The following is an 18575-nucleotide window of genomic DNA, read 5'->3' on the forward strand; positions in this document are numbered from 1 at the left end:
AATGGACGAGCTACCCACATCTCAGGTCAAAGGTTAATATGTCAGATGGGCGCTTGTTTTTTAAGCCAGCATACAACCACAGTGTGTCATGGCTCTGAGTACTCCATCTGTGAAAGCGTAAGTTCATATCCAAGGAAAAATACAAGTTATTTTGAATTTGGTATTGTTAATGGTATCCACTGCATTACTCTTGTATTAATCTTAGTACTGTATTATGGTTAACTTCATAGGGAGATAGGTACTGTATTATGAAATAGTGTTGTATTAAGGAGGTAAACTAAAATAAAGGTTTGTCAAATGATTATATCAAAGACTTCCTTTTTTCCCCATCTCCCTTCTTGTATCAGAAACCCATTTTTTAAGATTTTTGTTACCTTTATGCTCAGTTTATTGCTGTTAATGAATTGAGTAACTTCAGAGGCTAATGGGCTATAGGTTAGCCCATTATGAAACTCCAAGTTTTTTCCAAGTTTTATGTTGCTGATTATGTTACTGACTTTTCTACACAGTTGATCATATCTTTTCAGCTCATAGCACTTCAGCAAGAAAAATCTCAGCAAGAGACTACCATAAAGCAGCTTTCTGGTGAACTTGAAACAAGAATAGAAGTGTATGGGCAGTTAGATTATAAATACAAACAGATTCTTCAGAAATTCAAGAAATTAACTAATGATGCCCAGGCTTGTCAGGTGGAAAAGGACAGATTAGCAAGCGAATTAGAGCAGCTAAAGAAAGACCAGATTATGCATTTGGCCACATGGGATGGGGAGAAGGAAGTTGCCAGTAACCATATTAAAAGTTTAGAGGAAGAAAAGAGCCTTCTGTCCACTGAAAATACAAAAATGCGAGACGAGGTATGAACTATTTCATTGTTTCTGGTGTATGAAGGTTTATAGAATGAATGTTATTTTTCACAATTTACCTTTTAGTGTGAATTAATAGTAATACTTAAAATATAATTTTTAAAAACTTTTATAGTCACTGTCAGTTTAATGAGACCATTGTATCATATTTATCAACAGTCATAAGACTTGCTTTAATAATTTGTTGTTCCTACACAATATACAAACGCTCAGTCTTTACATAAGGAATATGCCTCAGCGCAGCTGGAAACGACCGTTTAACTTTTAAACAGGGTGGTTAGGTAGTTAACTACTGTCCGATGGGTGGGAGTTCCGCCCACCCAGATGGTAAGCATTCACTTTGCTTTCAGTTGCCGTGCATTGTGGAACGATTGTACCCTCTGCCCTGCCTGCCGTTTTGCTTTGTTTTCCCTATTTTTCCTGGTGGGATCAATCTGTGTTTGTTTGTGACATATATCTTTGGTTTTGTCTGTTTGTTTGTGTTTATAGTGTTTTTCAAACCCATGAATCATCCAAGCCTGAGCAGAAGGGTGGTGCCCAGCTTGTCTGCCCCAGCACTACTTCAAAACCATGCAATCATTACTGCTCCCCTATTGATGTTGATCCTCATGTCCTCTGCACTAGTTTCAGAGGGCATGACTGTGACCAAGATTCTATGTGTGATGAGTGTTGTGTCTGGTCGCCTGTGCAACGAGTGAAGTTTTTGCAGAAGAGGAAATGCAAGAACGCCTCCAAGGTGTCGTCCAGGGGTAACATGCCCCTAACAACACTGTTGGTTGCCAACCCTTCTTGCTCTTTCCTTCCTCCTGCAAAGCTCCCACACCTTGCCATCTCTCCTACGGGAGCGATCTCCCCTTCGTCATCTTCGCTTGCTTCGTTGAGTGGAAGTTGACATTTGGGGGCTGGTGATCAGGAAACCTTTGCTCGGTAGTCTCCATTCACTTGTGTGGTGGGGGGGCGGGGAATCCCCTTCAATGCAAATGGAGACTGCCAACCCTAACCTGACTTTTGCTTTTTCAGGAGAGACCCAGGAACTCCGGGAGACTTGGCTCTCTCTGGGCCTCTCGGGTGTTCCCTCAATGCAGGGCTTATTGAGTCACCTGAAGACTTCCTGTACTCCTGTGATGTCCCCAGTGACTCATGCTGTAGGGCTTTTTCTTTTATTACACAATTAGTGCAGTATGGTAGGAGCAGATTTGGAGGTTATTAAATGAAACTGACTTTCCGTAGCCTAATTTATTACCTTAATATTACAGTGGTCTGAGACCTTCAAACAGAACCTTATCCTAATTTTATTTATATTTGCCACAGTTTATCAATTATCATCTTTTAATATATAACCTAACTTATTTCGTACTTACCACCACTAAAGTTTATCAAAACGGTCTTCCGATACCCAGCTTAGCCTAACTTAATACTACCAATAGTCAAAATATTATTTACAATTCCAAATTAAGGGGATCTCCACCCCTATTACTCAGCCTTTACGTAAAGTTCACGGACAGCCCTTCTTGGTGGGTGTCCCTGTATTTAATCCTGTAAACTATCTCAATACAGTTGTGCTGTGCTGCCACCTGTCTCCCTTTCCTTGTGTTTACCACTCAACCAGAGATACCCAGTCTTAACTGCAGAATCACTATCACCACAACTTTATATACTATTGTCAGAGGAAAATATTCATTGGCAGCACACAACCTCAAGCCCCAGATTCACTACGCACACATAGTGTGTCCAAAAAAACATTTCAAGTCAAAGATATCACTCAGCTTGATGTTGTTGTCCTCTAAGAGGACAGGTAGCATCTCGCCTAAGGTGTCTGGTTATGAAAGAGAGAGAAGTGTGTGTGTGTGTGTGTGTGTGTGTGTGTGTGTGTGAGTGACTGGCCTCTCCTCCCTTCCTCTTTCATCACCTTCCTCTCCCTGCAGGCAGAGGGTAGGTTAGCGAGCTGTCACATGCTGGAACTGGCGATTGATGCAGGTGAGTTTCACAATCGAGCATCCATTCCATTAACTGTACAGTATAATATAGATGTATGGAAGTAAACCTTGCCCTCTGTCTAGCAAGGGAAGAGAGGGCCTGGCAGTAAAACAAACCCAGTGTTTATACATTGCTTTATTGTCTCTGACACATTCAACCTAGCCCCTTTTCAATAATGTTGCTTTCACCCACTCATTCCAAAAGGCCCAGAAGTCTGGCAGGTGAACTTGCAATATCCATACTCCATCCAACATGTTAGAGGCACGGTTCTCCTCCTTGATCTGCTTGACCAGGAAGAAGACCTAAGTGTGGTGAACTACCAGTCAATTCAGAGACTTAATTTGATTCCTCCCTCCAAGGAAGTAAGTCTTCCTTATGTAACAACCGAGGATTTGTATATTGTGTTGGAACAAGTTACAGATTTTAAAAGTAATTTGTATTTTTTCTAATATACAAGCCTGAGTCTTTACAGTTTAATGCCCACCTCATGACACCCCTCATTCTGGTACCTGGACCGAAAGGCCAAATGAATGCTTACCGTCTGGATGGGTGGGACTAACTACCTACCCACCTTGTTTAGAAGTTAAATGGCCTTTTCCAGCTGTGCTGAAGCATTTTCCTTATGTAAAGACCTCAGGTTTGTATAGTTACGAAAAATACAAATTACTTTTAAAAGTTGTCATTTTTATAAGTGAAATGTGCCTTAATCTGGGCAAAGTTGAAGAAGGTGGACTAATAGTTAGGAAGACTTGAGGGAATGGATGAAAAGTAAAAAGAAGAAAACAGTATGCTTGGGGAATGAAAAGAGACTCTCAAAATGTTTTATTACCACCATTTACAGTGTGTCATGTGTGACACTGCAAATTGTACCCTCCCACAAGCCAAGAAAGTGTGTATATGTATGTGTATGTAATAATGGTAAAGTCGTCTGTGATATGAAGTTATATATGGGAGACAGTTTTATTTTTACACTGTTGGCGTGACAGTTTTGTCATTGTTAAACATTTACATTATTATTCAAGACCACAGTTTCCCGTTGCACAGCAATATTTCACTTATCTGGACCTCTGTTTTTCCTAACTTAGCCATTATTCAAGGAGGGTCTTGAAAAAAATTACAGGAAAAGGATAGGTTAGAAAACTTTAAACAAATATCCAGCTGGAGTGACTCAGTATGGCTTTGTCATTTATTGCATTTCATTTAATTTATTAGTAGAGAAAAATAAAAGAAAATGGAGGGGCTGTACATGGTTTTTCAACCAGTCTTGTCTTCCACAACAAGAGTAAATGAAAAAAGAACAATACAATATAGTGTTTAACATACACTATAAGAACTTTGATAAAATGCATAAACAAAGAAACTACTAGTTTGGACAGTCACTTAAGGGGTTGTAAGTACATTGGACAACTAATGTATTATAAAAGAAAAACAAATAAGTGTCGTGAATAAAATCTTAGAAAACTTGCAAATTGATAATCTACCAAAGGAAAATAAAACTTGAGCACTTTAACGCAATATTTTCAATAATTATACAGTGGAATGTAAGTGTCTACAGACCAGATTACATCTGTTGAAACAAAACTAGATACGATGTTTAGATTGTCATTGTTCTTGCCTCAATAGCGTTTCCTGTTTACAAATAAATTTCCAAGGGGTACTTTCAGGAATGTTCTGAGAACGGAGGTCTTAATTAACACTACTCACAATAAACGTTTTCCATTTCAGATTCAGAATCTTATGCAGAAACTGCAGGAAATGGCAGAGGAAATTAAAGAAAAAGAAAATCAGATTGAAACAACACGTGCTCATGCTGAGGAACAGTTTGGTATGCAGCTCACACTTATAAAGCAACAGATGAGGTACAGTTATCCTTGACATTTTGTAAAATAATTTTACCAGCAGAAAAGGTAGTGATTTGTCAGTATATAAAAGGTGAAAAATTTATGGCATAGAAAAGCTTGCACTTATATTAGAAATTATTGGTGATATATTTTTTTCAACAACTGTTAGATAAAGCTGTTAATCTACTGAAATTGTATTTGTTCATATGGATTAAAACCACCGCCTTGTTTAAAAGATTGCTTGTGACATACAAAGTTGTGAGTAGAGTATGTGATTGGTGAATCTTATCATCATCATTATTATTAATATATACAGAATTATTTTTCAACCTTGCCTGTTGGCTTATAAATTTCAAAATGAGTTTATATGAACAGTTCAGGGTTGAGTTTAGGAAAATGGGAAACGTGGATAAAGATAGATTTTCCAAAAAATTGGAACTTTCAAAGGAAATGGCCTCAATATCCAGTACAGTAGTTTGAAATAGGAGAGTTATGCCAAGAATTTTCAGAGAAGTAGAAAAAGAGCTGCAGTGAAGCAGGCTCTGAATTGATCATAGTGACTGTTGGAACAATGATGAGGTGGAGATACAGGAAAGAAGAAATATGAATGTATGAACAGGAGCTTATGCATAAAGAAACAGGAGCATAATTATTTGTAATTATAGTTACAAATTCCAGAGGTGTGGTTGAGGCAAGATAAATTGGAATAGTCATCCAAATCCAAGGTAAAGTGGTGGAAGAGATTAGGTCAAGTTAATGAATAAATGAAAGGATAATGAGGGTTAAAATGATATTCAGAAAGAGTAAAATGCATATTTCCTCATATTCACCATAAACAGGGAGACTTGAAGGAAATTTATTTGGCCTTTACATATGGGATTAACTTTCAGTGAGCTGGAAATCCGCCCATTAAACTTTTGCAAGGTGGTTATGGTAATAGCTACCAACTGTAGGGGTGGAAGCACCACCCACCAAGTCGGTGTGCATTCAAATCTACGCAGTTTCCGTTTGGCCACCATCTCATCTAGACGTGCACTTCTTTCTCTGACCTGCTATTTGACTTTCTCTTCTGTGTTTGAATATATTTGTTTGTTCCTACACAAATATAAACCCTTGGTCTTTACATTTGGGGATTAATTTTCAAACCAATTACCAACATCTCATGGATGTCACCTGTGGTTCCCTCGGAAGTTACTAATTTTTACCTTAGAGAGAATCCACTACTTCTGCCATTGGCAGAAGTGGCATCCTCCAACAGAGAGCCAATGTTTGTTGAAGGATACTTCCAAAAGACAGGCCTGACAGGTGTCTCACAGCTTCTAAGTGGTATCCTGAAGGTGGCAAGGGCATATCACCGCGCTTCGTAATCAGACTGTTCAAGCATAGGGCCTAGCTTTGATTATTATTGCCATAAGCACCCAAGACACCAAACACAAATCCAGCTGGACCATAACAATGACAGATCCTCCGGACTTGTCCTGGGGCTCAGTCAGGTACCTCCAGTGGGGGGAAAAGGAACCAAACCAGATCTTGTCACTCTAAGCATATGAATGATTCCTCAAGTGATTGGAGACACAAGACCTTCATCAAGACCTCTCTAGGTGGATTGCTGTTGCAAGGTACTTTGGAGGGTATTCCGACTCATTCAGCATAAGTATAGCATTTCAAATTGTCAGTGTTGTCGTATAGCCTAAACGATCTGACCCAAATCGTAGCCTAAGTCTTATGCTACGACACCCAGGTTACTTCACTCTTATGTTAGTTTAAATTATGATTATATTAATTCATTGCATTAACTAAACTAACAATGTGAACTTACTATTGGCATATTCAATTATTCCTAGCTCGATGTACAGTTAGACTGGCATAAGCACAGTCTCTATTTCACCACGCTCATCTAAAGTACACCTCAAGAAATTCTCCTTACAATTCGATATGCATATCTTCTAAAGAGGGTTTCCCTAAATGTACTTTAAAAGGAATAGGAATACTTAAATGGATTTGTAGACACCAACAATTATGGCTGCATTCTTGAGTCCCCCACCAGCTTGAACCACTCTATGTTAAAGCTATGAAGCGACTGCCTTCACGGCCGTCTTTGACCGAAAACCAAACCTTCGACTAACTACCATGTGACAACCGATCCGGTAGTTAAGCAATACTACAGGTATACTTACAATCAAACACACAAAACAACTAACAATATTTTTTACTACTAAATACAAACAACGAAACATAATATCCTCCTCCTACATAATACGCATTTCCACTTTACGAAAATTTAAAGAGAATACTTAAAACTATACCACAACTTGCGGAAAAGTACAATCTCTCTTGTCGAAGTTTTTGACAGAGTGTCAGAGCTATGATGCCACCTCACTCTTTGAGAAATTTGCCTTCTCCAAGAAGGCCAAGGAATTTTCATCAACAAGGTCTCAAAGGACTGTTTGTTGTGCAGTACCAGATTCTCCAGAATTGAGGGGTAAGGGTAGGAATCCCAGTTACCATTTTGATAGCCTCTGTCCTTTTGGGGTATGATCCCTCTAGAGGTAATAAGGCAAGGTTCTCTACCTCTCAGGACCAAATAATGCTGGTTAAAGACTCAGACCAAGATCTAGTGGAAGATTTCTGGCCCTTGCAGGGTGAATCTTCATTCCCAGAGGTCCTGGATTGTGTGTTTGTGAGATCTTCAAGCTAAAACACTCATTTCAATCTCTGAAGGAAACCTCAGTAGCAGAGCAGTGCCCAGAAGAAATTCAGCAAACACCATTTATGATTTACCCATGGTGAAAAAAATAACTGGTGTTTGCTGAGCTTCTATTGTCGAGAACGAATGGCTGGGGCACAGCTAAAGGCTATGGTCGGCCAGTGGGGACTCTAATGATTTTCTCCTTGCTAGAACAAAAACTAAAGCTATTTTATGAAATGCTAGACTGCAATAGCCAGTTTAGGAAGTCACCAATGGCAATAGAAGTTATTGCCCAGCCCATTCCTGCTTCCTTCATCTAGGAATGGGATATCTTCATGAGGCTCAGTAGGGAATCTGTTGTGCTCCTCAGTTGGCAGGAGTGGTTCAATGATTGTGCAAGTCCAAGTGCTATTGTGGTGGAGAAGAATCCTTTGGAAGTAAGGATTACCAAGGGGAAAGGGATGGGCTGCTTTTTTTGGGGGGGAGGGCTGTTACTGTCACACACATTTGGCATTGTACCTCTTGAATGTTGTCATTTAAAAGAGGTATGCAGCCTTCAAGGACTTCCTGAGCTTCTTTTCATTATGACCAACAGGAACATGGGCAATTCATCTACCTGGAGAAGCTGATAAAGGGGTTAGGTGAAAATTTATTCACAAAGGTTGCAAGGACACAGCTATCTTTAATAGGAGACCTGGCCCCATGTCATTCTCATCAATATCTGCAACAAGGAGCTCTGGTCAAGTGGAACTCTTCCTCCAGGAGACAGTCTTTTAAGCAAAATTAATATCATACCATCATCAATTGAGCTTTTTTCCAGTAATGGTACCCTTACCCTGTTTATGGGGTAAAGAAATATCAGCATTGCACCTCCAACTTGCCTCTTTGTCCCAGCAAGCCTGCTAGAATTTACAAAGCTCCCAGGGAGAACAACGGGCTAGGTTTATCCTACATCCACTTGGTCAAAGCTGATGTCAACCTCTACGGGGAAGGATAAAGTATCCTGAGGTGGATTGCTGACATGCCACTTCCTCGTTTGAGCCATCCATAGGATAGACAGCATAACTCTATTGAAAGGAGCTTAATGGGACTTGAGCCTTTTGATACATGTCTGGTGTCAGTGTTGACTAGGACAAACATGATATGGGTCTGCTTTGGTGGCTCAGATTTTCTGAGACAGGAAGAGGGCCACCTGTTCCAGGAAATTGATTTGACACCATCTTAAACAGAAGACCATTGCCCAGCTACCAGACAGTCCTCCTGTTTATTGCAGGCAGAGACAATTGCAAAACCTTTTCTAAGCTTATAAAAGCCAGGCTTATCATGACTTTAAGTCAGTTTGAGGTTTAGGTCTTCCAGACAAATTTTAAGAGGCCCAGGATCTCTTCGAAATGTTCCATGGAAGCCGTGGATCAGATCTCTCCTTATTTTGGCTTGAGTCTTGCTGAAAAGAATTGACCAGTCATGAAGTGGATCTCAACGAAACCCATATCACAATAAAAAGCTTTTGATTAGAGTCTGTTGCTTACCAGTTTCAGGTTTTGTAAGTATCCCTCTGTGGTAGTTCCCCAGACTAGCCAGTCATGTATGTAGGCCACCAGTTGAACTTCTTCATGTTCAGCTGTGACATTATGAGGATTGCCCTTGGTTTGGAGGACAGATGAACATGCCTTTCTTCATGCTTCCCTGTAAGAGAAACTTTTGCACTTACTTCTTAAAGGAGGGGTCCAGTTGTTGGAAAAACCTCTTTGAGGAGTGTGGGGCATACAGCCATTGCTACCCCAACCCACTGGACGTGCAGAGTTCCTAATAGACTTCCACTACTGTATATGTGATGCTGCAAAAGATGATCCCCAACATGCAAAATCCTGTTGGGCCCCACTTCTTCCTTTGCTCTTCATGGGGGTGCAGGAGTTCATTTTCCCTTTTTTACAGTGGGCATGCCTCAGGTTTTTAAAAATGCAATGTCTTATTATAATGGAAAATTAATTTAAGGAGCATGCTCATGTGGTGGATGAACATCTGTCTAATTAAAGAAAAACCTCATGATTGAAGAGCTGTAGCTACAGCCTTTGACTTTATAATTATCTTTGTGATGTACCGAATGCCTCTCTTTGGGGGTGTAATTCAGTATTGGCCTCACACTATCTGAAAGGTGTTGAAATAGCCTATGAAAACTGTTGTACTTTTGGTTCTTTGCTTGCTGCAGAGACTGTAGTAGCTTTAACCCAAAGGAGGTCACTTCTTTTCCATTCCTATAATCCTGGTTTATTTTTAAGCAGTGGGGATTATGTAAGTACAGATTGTATTTAGGGGCATACCTTTTCAAAGAGGTATTTTTGATAGTGTAGTCGCTTGTTTCATCCTCAAAGAGTTACCTTCCATGGGTCTGTCAAAGCTCCGTGGTAGACCAAATTAATATCAAAGAATTCTCTTTTAGTCTCTCTTGGCCAGGTATTGTTGCCATAATGATAAACACTATGACTCATGATCGAGTATGTAATGGACTCTAAAGATAAGAGGGCTCTTTCCCTCATCTTACAGTGAAGCTGTACCTAGGCTCTTTCCTTTGTTTAACCTGCTAGAAGAGGAAGTGATTATTGCGCATGCACAGCCTGCCATATTGCCAAGAACAGACTGGCAAGAGACCAGGAAGCCATTACTTTCCATCGGTCGTTATAGAACAGATTCGTTTCTTGTCAGTGCTCCAAAATTCAATAATTATGGAAACAAAACAAAGAAGCAAGTTGAGAACTTAGTTTTAAGTCTCAGTTAAAGTTTTAGTTTTAAACTTTTCTAATTGGTAGTTAATTTGTGTGTGAAAGCCAAAAACCCAGCTTCTCTTGTTAACACATAGCCAGCATTAAGTCGTAATCACAGATTGTTAGATGTGAAAAGTGCAAATTGTTTTTAAAATTTGTTGTTTCAATTGGATGTTTTAACTAAGAAAAGAAAAAAGTTCCACGATTTATCATTAACACAGAAAATTTTTTCAGATGATACAATATCTACAATAATCTAGGCAGTAGCCTAGATCAGATTAATTGAGAATATTTCTTAGACTAGGATTACATATAAGAAATATTCTGTTATGGGCCTAAGCAGTAGCTTAGACTAAGGACCATAGGATTATATAATAGCAATAATCTGGATAAGAAAAAATGGTAGCCTAGCTATTAGGCTACATATTAGTGATTTTTTCTGTTGTATATAGTATATGCACATAAGCATGATCTAAATAATCTGGATTAGGCACTACCCTATATCAGGTTAAGTGAGAACCTTTTTGAAACATCCCATTATTAGACTAAGCATTAGCTTAGACCAAGTAACCTAGGACTAGATGAGAGTATTCTTGGCTAGATGAAATGGTAGCCTAGCTTTAAGGCTACATGTTAAGGTAATTTTGTCTTACATAACCCATACCCTTAAGTATAAATTAAGTAACTTGGATTAGGCAATAGCCTAGATTAGAGTAAGAAAGAAACATTTAAGAAAATATCCTATTTTTGGCCTAAGTAGTAACTTAGACCAGGTAACCTGGGATTAGGTAAAAACAATAATCTGGTCTAGACAAAATGGTAGCCTAGCTGTTAGGTTACATATTTATGAGTTTCTGTTTTATATAGCCTATACATTTAAAAGTTATCTAAATAATCTGGATTAGGCAATACCCTATACAGTACTAGGTTAAGTGAGAATATTTTTTAAGAATTATCCTATTATTGACCCAAGTAGTAACTTAGAGCAGGTAGCCTGGGATTAGATAAAAACAATAATCTGGGCTAGACAAAACGGTATCCTAACTGTTAGGTTAAATATTAGTGAGTTTCTGTTTTATGTAGCCTATGTACATTTAAGAGTGATCTAAATGACCTGGATTAGGCAATACCCTATACTAGGTTAAGTGAGAACATTTCAAGAAATATCCTATTATTGGCCTAAGCGGTAGTTTAGAACAAATAGCCTAGGATCAGATATAAACAGTAACCTAGGCTAGATAAAATGGACCTAGTTTTATGGCTCAGTAGCCTATTTATAAGGCTGCATATTAGTGGGGTTCTTATGTAACCTGTATCCTTAAAGGTGATATAAACCTAGACCATACAGTAGCCCTTTAGGGAATATTCTAATATTAGCCTAAAACAGTAGTTTAGATTAAGTAAAGCAGCGGCCAAATATTAGATAAAAGAGTAGTCCCAACCAGATAAAACAGTAACTAGATTATAAGAGGGTTTTTTCCTGTATAGCTTATATCCTTGTGTGTGATTTAAATAAGCCTAGACTAGGCAGTGGCCTAGAATAGTTTAAGCGAGAAACCTTTAAGAAATCCTGTATTCTTAGCCTAAAGGTAGATTATGCTAGAAGCATTAACCTAAGCCATATAAAACAGTAGCCTGGGTTAGATAAACAAATTAGTTTTATAGCAGTTAGCCTGAATGGCATGACATTCAAAAATTAAATAACACATAGCCCTTGCAAAAGGACTAACAGTGTATAGTAATACAGCCTGGTGTCAAAATTAAATCTTACAGTGATTAAGCTAATATAGATATTCAACACATAACTATTTGGTAAATAAAGGGATTTTGACAAAGGAAAAATCTATTTCTGAGGGAGGCCCCGTGTCACCGGGTGAAATTCCATTCTTACACGAATTTCTAGGTATAAATATTGCTAAATATACCAGAGAAAAAGCTTACAGGAATGCTGGAGTTATTACCCCAGATCGAGCACCTTCGATGAAGATGTCGGTATAACCAAGGGTGAGTGAAGGAATCACAACCACAGAGCCACACTCGATAGACATCCCTATGTCAATATCCCCGAGAAGAGTGAGGGGCCGCACCAGCGCCCACGCTCCCCAGCCTGCCACACGGCGACTCCAGCGCCATCTGAACTCATTCCAGACTAGCACCATCCCCAGGCTTGGCATGAGCCAGTAGGGGGGGCGAACCTGTACCTCAAAACAATCTAGGGGTGGTCACCGGGTGACACGGGGCCTCCCTCAGAAATAGATTTTTCCTTTGTCAAAATCCCTTTTCTGAGTTCGGCCCGTGTCACCCGGTGAAATAGTATCAGAGAATCATGCCAAGACTGCAAAGCTGCAACAAAATACAAAAGGTAATGGAAAGAGACACATGCTATGGAAAAATAGATTTAATAAAAATATCTCAACAGTGAAAATCTGGTTAACTATAAATAAATACTGGTGGCACATAACACCTCACAACAAAGATTATCATGAAAAACAAACTTAACCTAGGAACAGGGTAGATATACAAATAGATATACAAATATGTAGTACAATAGGGGAAAATAAGAGGCCCCTACAAATCAATAGAATAACCAGTAATTACAAGCTTAAACCTAAAAGCAAAGAGATATAAATAACAGACAAAAATATATGAGGTACATGAAGCAAAAATAAAAACCGCTCAGTACCTCTGATTAAATCTAAATCCGCAGCATATCAAATCCAAAATGCAAGACAGGCAATAATCAGATAAACCAATATTGAGTATGAGGAGCAAGACAGTGAGGCATGAACGATCCAAAAGGCAGGCAGTGAAATAAATGAGGCAGGCGGGCGGGGGGGAAAGGAAAGGGATAAGGATAATTAAGGTGGGGAGATGACACTTCCCACAGCCACTGTAGAAAATTTTAGAGCTTCGAGTGATTTTAAATAATGGCGTTTAAACACTAGAGGTGATTTCCATCCTTAATAAAATACAGAATTTGTTGTCTTATAGCATTCAAAGAGAGAGTACCACCTTTTCCCTGATGAAAAGAGGACCCACTTAAACTGTGGAGTTCTTTGTAGGTAAGACTTTAAGGTAAATACTGGACACAATGACTGGTCCTGAGGAAGAGGCACCACCTTCCAAGGGGACCACCTGTCCTGAGGGTCTTCATTCTTAGCTAAGAACGTATGATCAGGGGAAAGGAGGACTTCTCCGGATGGAAGGAAGTTAACATGATCATCACCTCTAGTGAGGGCCGATAGCTCTGAAATTCTGGCACCTGAAGCTAAGCTAATCAGAAACAAGGTTTTTCTTAACAGATCCAAGTATGAGCATAGAGAATTATCAATGTCAGTGGCTAATTTCAAAACATCGTTGAGGAACCAAGTAACGGAAGCAGGGCGAGTTACTGGTCTCAAACGGGCACATGCTCTGGGGATGGAGGAGAAGTATGAATCTGTAAGGTCAATATTAAAACCGTACAAAAATACCTTCTTTAAGGCTGATTTAGCTGTAGTAATAGTGGCCGGGGCAAGGCCTTTTCAAACAATGACCTAAAGAAGGTAACTGCTAAGTTGGTTGTCATAGTTTGAGCTCCAGATGCCTTTAAAAGGACGCCAATTTTTGACTGCCGAATCGTATTGTCTGAGAGTAGAATCTCTTGTCTGATTCAAAACAGAGTGTTGGCGGGGTCAATGTTTGCTCCTTCTTTGCAGCAAACTTTATAAAGTCCATAAAACCAGTGCATTCTGAATCCTTAAGGAAGCTGACACAGTCTTTGTTTGTACAACTTGGGTCAGTCTGGGTTTGGGTATCTGATGACACCGCAACTTGAGTTCCTGTAACAGAGGGAACCAGTTGCTCTTCGGCCAATAGGGAGCTACTAGAGCTAATTGACCGTTGAATGACCTGAGTTTGTGTAGGACTTTTAACAACATGTTTATCGGAGGAAACAGATATATCCTCTCCCAACAATTCCAATCTAACCTTTAAAGGAACAGCTTACTTAATAGCCCCAAATTACCCTGACAACTGGCGAAGAAATCAATTCTACTATCGTCCGCTGTTCTATCCCAGACAGTAGGAGGGAAAGTTGTCTACGCATTCTCCTTTCTGAGCTGAGACCTTCACATGTGGATTTTTTAAATATTGTCTACTGTGAAAATTACTCTCCCGGCATTGCTAGGCACCTAGTGCAAAAACTAGACATCATCTATCTGACAATACCAGTCCATATGGAAGATATGGTTAGATTATATCCATGCTGAGAGCCCAGTTGAGACCTCTATGGAAACACTTAAATTTTCTCATGTACCTTTTTAAAGACAAAAGCCTTGCTGTTACAACAATCATGGCATACAAGGTAGCATTAACGGAACCCTTGCTTTATGGATTAGTATTGACTCTAGTGTAGAAATTGTCACTTCCCTTCTGTCTTTTGCACTACAAAGACCCACCCCAAAAGGCTTCCAATTACTTGGTCCCTGAATAAGGTGCTTAAACTTTTGTCAACCCCCCAATTCAGCGGACCCAATACAACCACAACTCACATACTGCAAAAGGTGGTCTTCTTAATTTTGTTAGCATCAGGAGCTCATTTTAGTGAACTGGGCTCTCTTAGACTGGGACAGTTCATCACGCAAACAACTGACCATCAATTATTATTGTCCCCTGGCCCATCATTCCTGGCCAAGAATGATAATCCTTTAAGAAGGAAATCTAGTTTGATAAAACTCAGTTTAGTAGACAAGACATTATGCCATGTTCAGGCACTTAAGGTTTACCTAGAGATCACAGCAAACATCCCAGAGGGTCCAATTTTCCTACACCGTAGCACAAACAAACCACTCTCTCTACAAGGGCTGAAAATAATTTTAGTGACACACATCAAAAAGGCAAGTCCACAATTGACCAACAGAAAGTGATGTGGCTTCTTGGTCTCTTGCCAGTCTGTTGTCGACAATATGGTGGACTGCGCATGCGGAGTAATCACTTTCTCTTCTAGCAGGTTTGACAAAGGAAAGAACTTAGGTACAGCTTCACTGTAAGATAAGGAGAGATCCCTCTTACCTTTGAGTCTTTTACATACTCGATCACATCATAGTGTTTATCATTATGACACAATACCTGGCCACGAGACTTGACTAAAAGAGAATTCTTTAATATTATATGTAGTTTGATCTACGATGGAGCTCTAGACCCATGGAAGGTAACTCCTTGAGGACTCAACAGTGACTACCAAAAATGGGTTTTTCCTTTGTCAAAACCTGTAATTTTTTTTTTCTTTAGTTTTGTTGTCTGTTTGCTCTACAACTAAAACCCATGGCACCAGCTATTGCGTCTCATTCTGTAAGAGTAAGATTCTCAATAAAATGATTATTTCAGTTGGCTTAGCCCCAATAGCACTATTAGCACTGATGATGGGCTCTCAATAGAGGAAGTACTAGCAGTATTAGCTTATCAGGTAAGAGTATCTTAAGGATGATATTCCTTTGATTTTTCCAGCTGGTTGGGTTGCTGGGCTGGTAAGACTTAACTATAAGGGTTCACTAGCCCTTGATTGATATCAGTATCGTATTTAACTAGAAAGTTTTTACATTTCATTTGAAATAATAGGAATTTTTATAATCAGATTATTTATTTCAATACTTACCAAACATTCAAAACCCCTCCTTGCAATCTAGTTTGCAAAGAAAAGAATGACTGAAAAGCTGGAAACTTGCTAGCTACCTGCAAAGGAGAAAATGGACAGCCTACCATGCCAACAAGGTAAAATTATAGGCTTAAAATAATTTTATAATGAAAGTTCATATTTAGAGTGAAGCAAATATTGGTTTTCAGTTACTGTATTTCTTTCTTTTCACAAATATCTTTATTTATTTTTTTATTTATCATTTCTCATCAACTTCACAGTGTACAGTACTGTATTTTTTTACTGTATTAGTAATTTTTTTTGTTGAAAGTTTTTTAATAAAAATAATTTTTTTTCAGTGATATTCATGCAGAAGAGTTATCCAGAGTGTCTCAAGAAATTGATGCTTTGCAGCAAACCCATCAAGAAAACATAAGTTCTCTAAACTCCATTAATATGAATTTGAAATCTCAGTTGGAGGCAGAGCAGGAGAAACAACAGCGCTTAGAATTAGAGCATAAGGAAATGATGAGACATTTGGAGGAAGTACAAGCTTCAAAAAATGATGAGAATGAAAAATTGCAGAACAGGGAGGCTGAGTGTATCAAGACTAATAATATGCTCAGTGAGTGTCAGCAGAATTTTAATCAACTTCAGGCAGCCTATCAAACACTTCTGCTGAAAGAAAAAGATTGGATCTCAGAAAAGGAAAAGCTTACAGAAGAAATTGCTAAGAGTGACTTGCTTGCAGAGGAGATTTCCAAACTAGAAGAAGAGGTGAAAGGTAGTATACAAATGGAAAAGGAGTTTTCTGTTCTGAAAGAGGAAAAAAACATGCTAAATCAGAAGTGTTTAGAACTAACTTCACAAGTTGAGGAATTAACTTCTGAAAAGAGAGGATTAGAAGATGAAGCAAAGAAGAGAAAAGAGGAGCACAGTAAGCTGAATGCAAAATTACAAGAAGAAACCAAATGTAGGTTGAACCTGGAAGGTGAATGTGAATTTCTGAAACAAGAACATGTTAAATTAAAAACTGAAAATGTGCAGCTATGCTCATATAATAAAGAATTAGAGGGACAAAATACGAATTTGGCCAACAAGGAGGTAGAGCTGGGGGCTCAGATAGAGAGATTGACATGCAAAACAAGCAAATTAGAAGAGGAGTTGAAAAAGGAAAAGGATGAAAAAAATCTTGTTATTAAATTAAAGGAAGAATTGGCATTTAAAACAAACAAATTAGAAGAGGAGTTGAAAAAGGAAAAGGATGAAAAAAATCTAACAACTGTCAAATTACAGGAACAATATCACCAGAGATTAGACATTGAAAATAAATGGAAACTTATTAAGTTGGAAAATGAGAAATTAGTTAACGATCTTGCCGAGCTAAACACTTGTATCAAGAAAATGGAAATGGAGACTGAGAAATCAGATGAGTTGAGACACTGTGTTGCTGCTTTAGAGTCTCAGTGTAAAGAGGCTAAAGAGGTCAAAGAGGAATATGAGAAAAAATGTATTTCTCTTAATGAGAGACTCCTAAGTCTTGACAAGAAACTTGCTGAGGCTCACAAGCTACACATTGAATCTGATAAAGCTACTCATGAAAACAGTTCTCTGAAAAACTCCCTTGACAAAAATGCTGCAGCTTTAGAAGAATGTAAGGTTAAGCTTTCAGAAACGGAAGGAGAGTTGAAACAACTTAAAGAAAAGTGTGAAAAGATTGAGCGAGACAAAGTGGATGTTGAAACAGAACGTGATGAGTTGATGGAAAGATATAAAATGGTAGATGCTGAACTAGCAAGTACATTGCTTGCCCTTGATAGAGAGCTTCAGCTTACAACTCATAGACGGCTCAGTGACATTGGATCTAGTCTTTCAAGGGGCTTTGGAGATTTAGCCACTCAAACAGACCTACAGTTATCTGGTGACTCATTATCGAGTGGTGGAAATTCAGAAAAGGATGTACTTGTTGAAGAGGCAGATGTCACTGTTCCCAGGATGTACAACACACAAAACCAAGACCTTGACCAACATATAAGTGATCTTGAGAAAGAGAATAAGGACCTCCATAATAAAGCTGAGAAACTGAAAATGAAACTTGAGGATCAAAATTTGATAATTAAAACTTATGAAAATCAAAATGCTACCTTACTGAGACAACTGTCATCCTTAGAAGCAGACAAACAGAGGCTTAAAACAGAGCAAGAGGAACACCAAAGCATCATGTTAGAAAAACTCAATTACCAAACGCAACTCACTGATCTAAGATCATCCAGGAATAGTCAGGAGCAAAGTTGGTATCAGTTAGAAAACAGCAGTCCTCACCTTTTGGGAACTCTAAAAGACAATGAAAATAAAGATTTATCAAATACAAGTATGTCAGTTGAACTGACATTCTTAGAGTCACAAAAGAGAGAGACTTTAAGTAGCTCAGTCTTTAAAGATCTTGATGATACTGCTGACTTCGAGGTTTTTAAAGATGCACTGGAGAAAGCTTTATCTAAGGTTTTGACTGATTTAGACAGGTTGGATAAAGTTAACAAGGAAAAGTATTTAATTGAATTGGAAAACATATCTTTAAGGGAACAAGTTATGGAACTTGAATTGAAGCAGAAGCAGCTGTCAACTGAGAGCGGAGGACTCAATACTGATGATTCATTGCAGTCTAAAGAAGCAGAAGATACATCTGCAACATTAAAGAAAGACATTGAGAAATACAGGTTTGAAATTGGAAAACTACAGAGGTCTATAGAAAGACAAGCAGTACTTTTTGATTTAGAAAAGCAATACTTCCAGTCACCAAGGTTAAAATTACAAGTAAGTTTCTTTTAT

General features: G+C 38.6%; 1 protein-coding gene across 1 annotated transcript in view; it reads left to right on the top strand.

Annotated features, from left to right (window-relative positions):
- Nucleotides 1-18575, top strand: part of LOC136836305 (golgin subfamily A member 4-like) — a 520799-nt gene that overhangs the window by 63581 nt on the left and 438643 nt on the right. Inside the window, exons 6-8 of the mRNA XM_067100429.1 lie at nt 528-854; nt 4566-4699; nt 16106-18560. Of these exons, the coding sequence (XP_066956530.1) occupies nt 528-854; nt 4566-4699; nt 16106-18560 (2916 nt within the window). The remainder of the gene's footprint in view (nt 1-527; nt 855-4565; nt 4700-16105; nt 18561-18575) is intronic.

Source organism: Macrobrachium rosenbergii, chromosome 4 (genome assembly GCF_040412425.1).
Source record: "Macrobrachium rosenbergii isolate ZJJX-2024 chromosome 4, ASM4041242v1, whole genome shotgun sequence".
NCBI classification, from domain to species: domain Eukaryota; kingdom Metazoa; phylum Arthropoda; class Malacostraca; order Decapoda; family Palaemonidae; genus Macrobrachium; species Macrobrachium rosenbergii.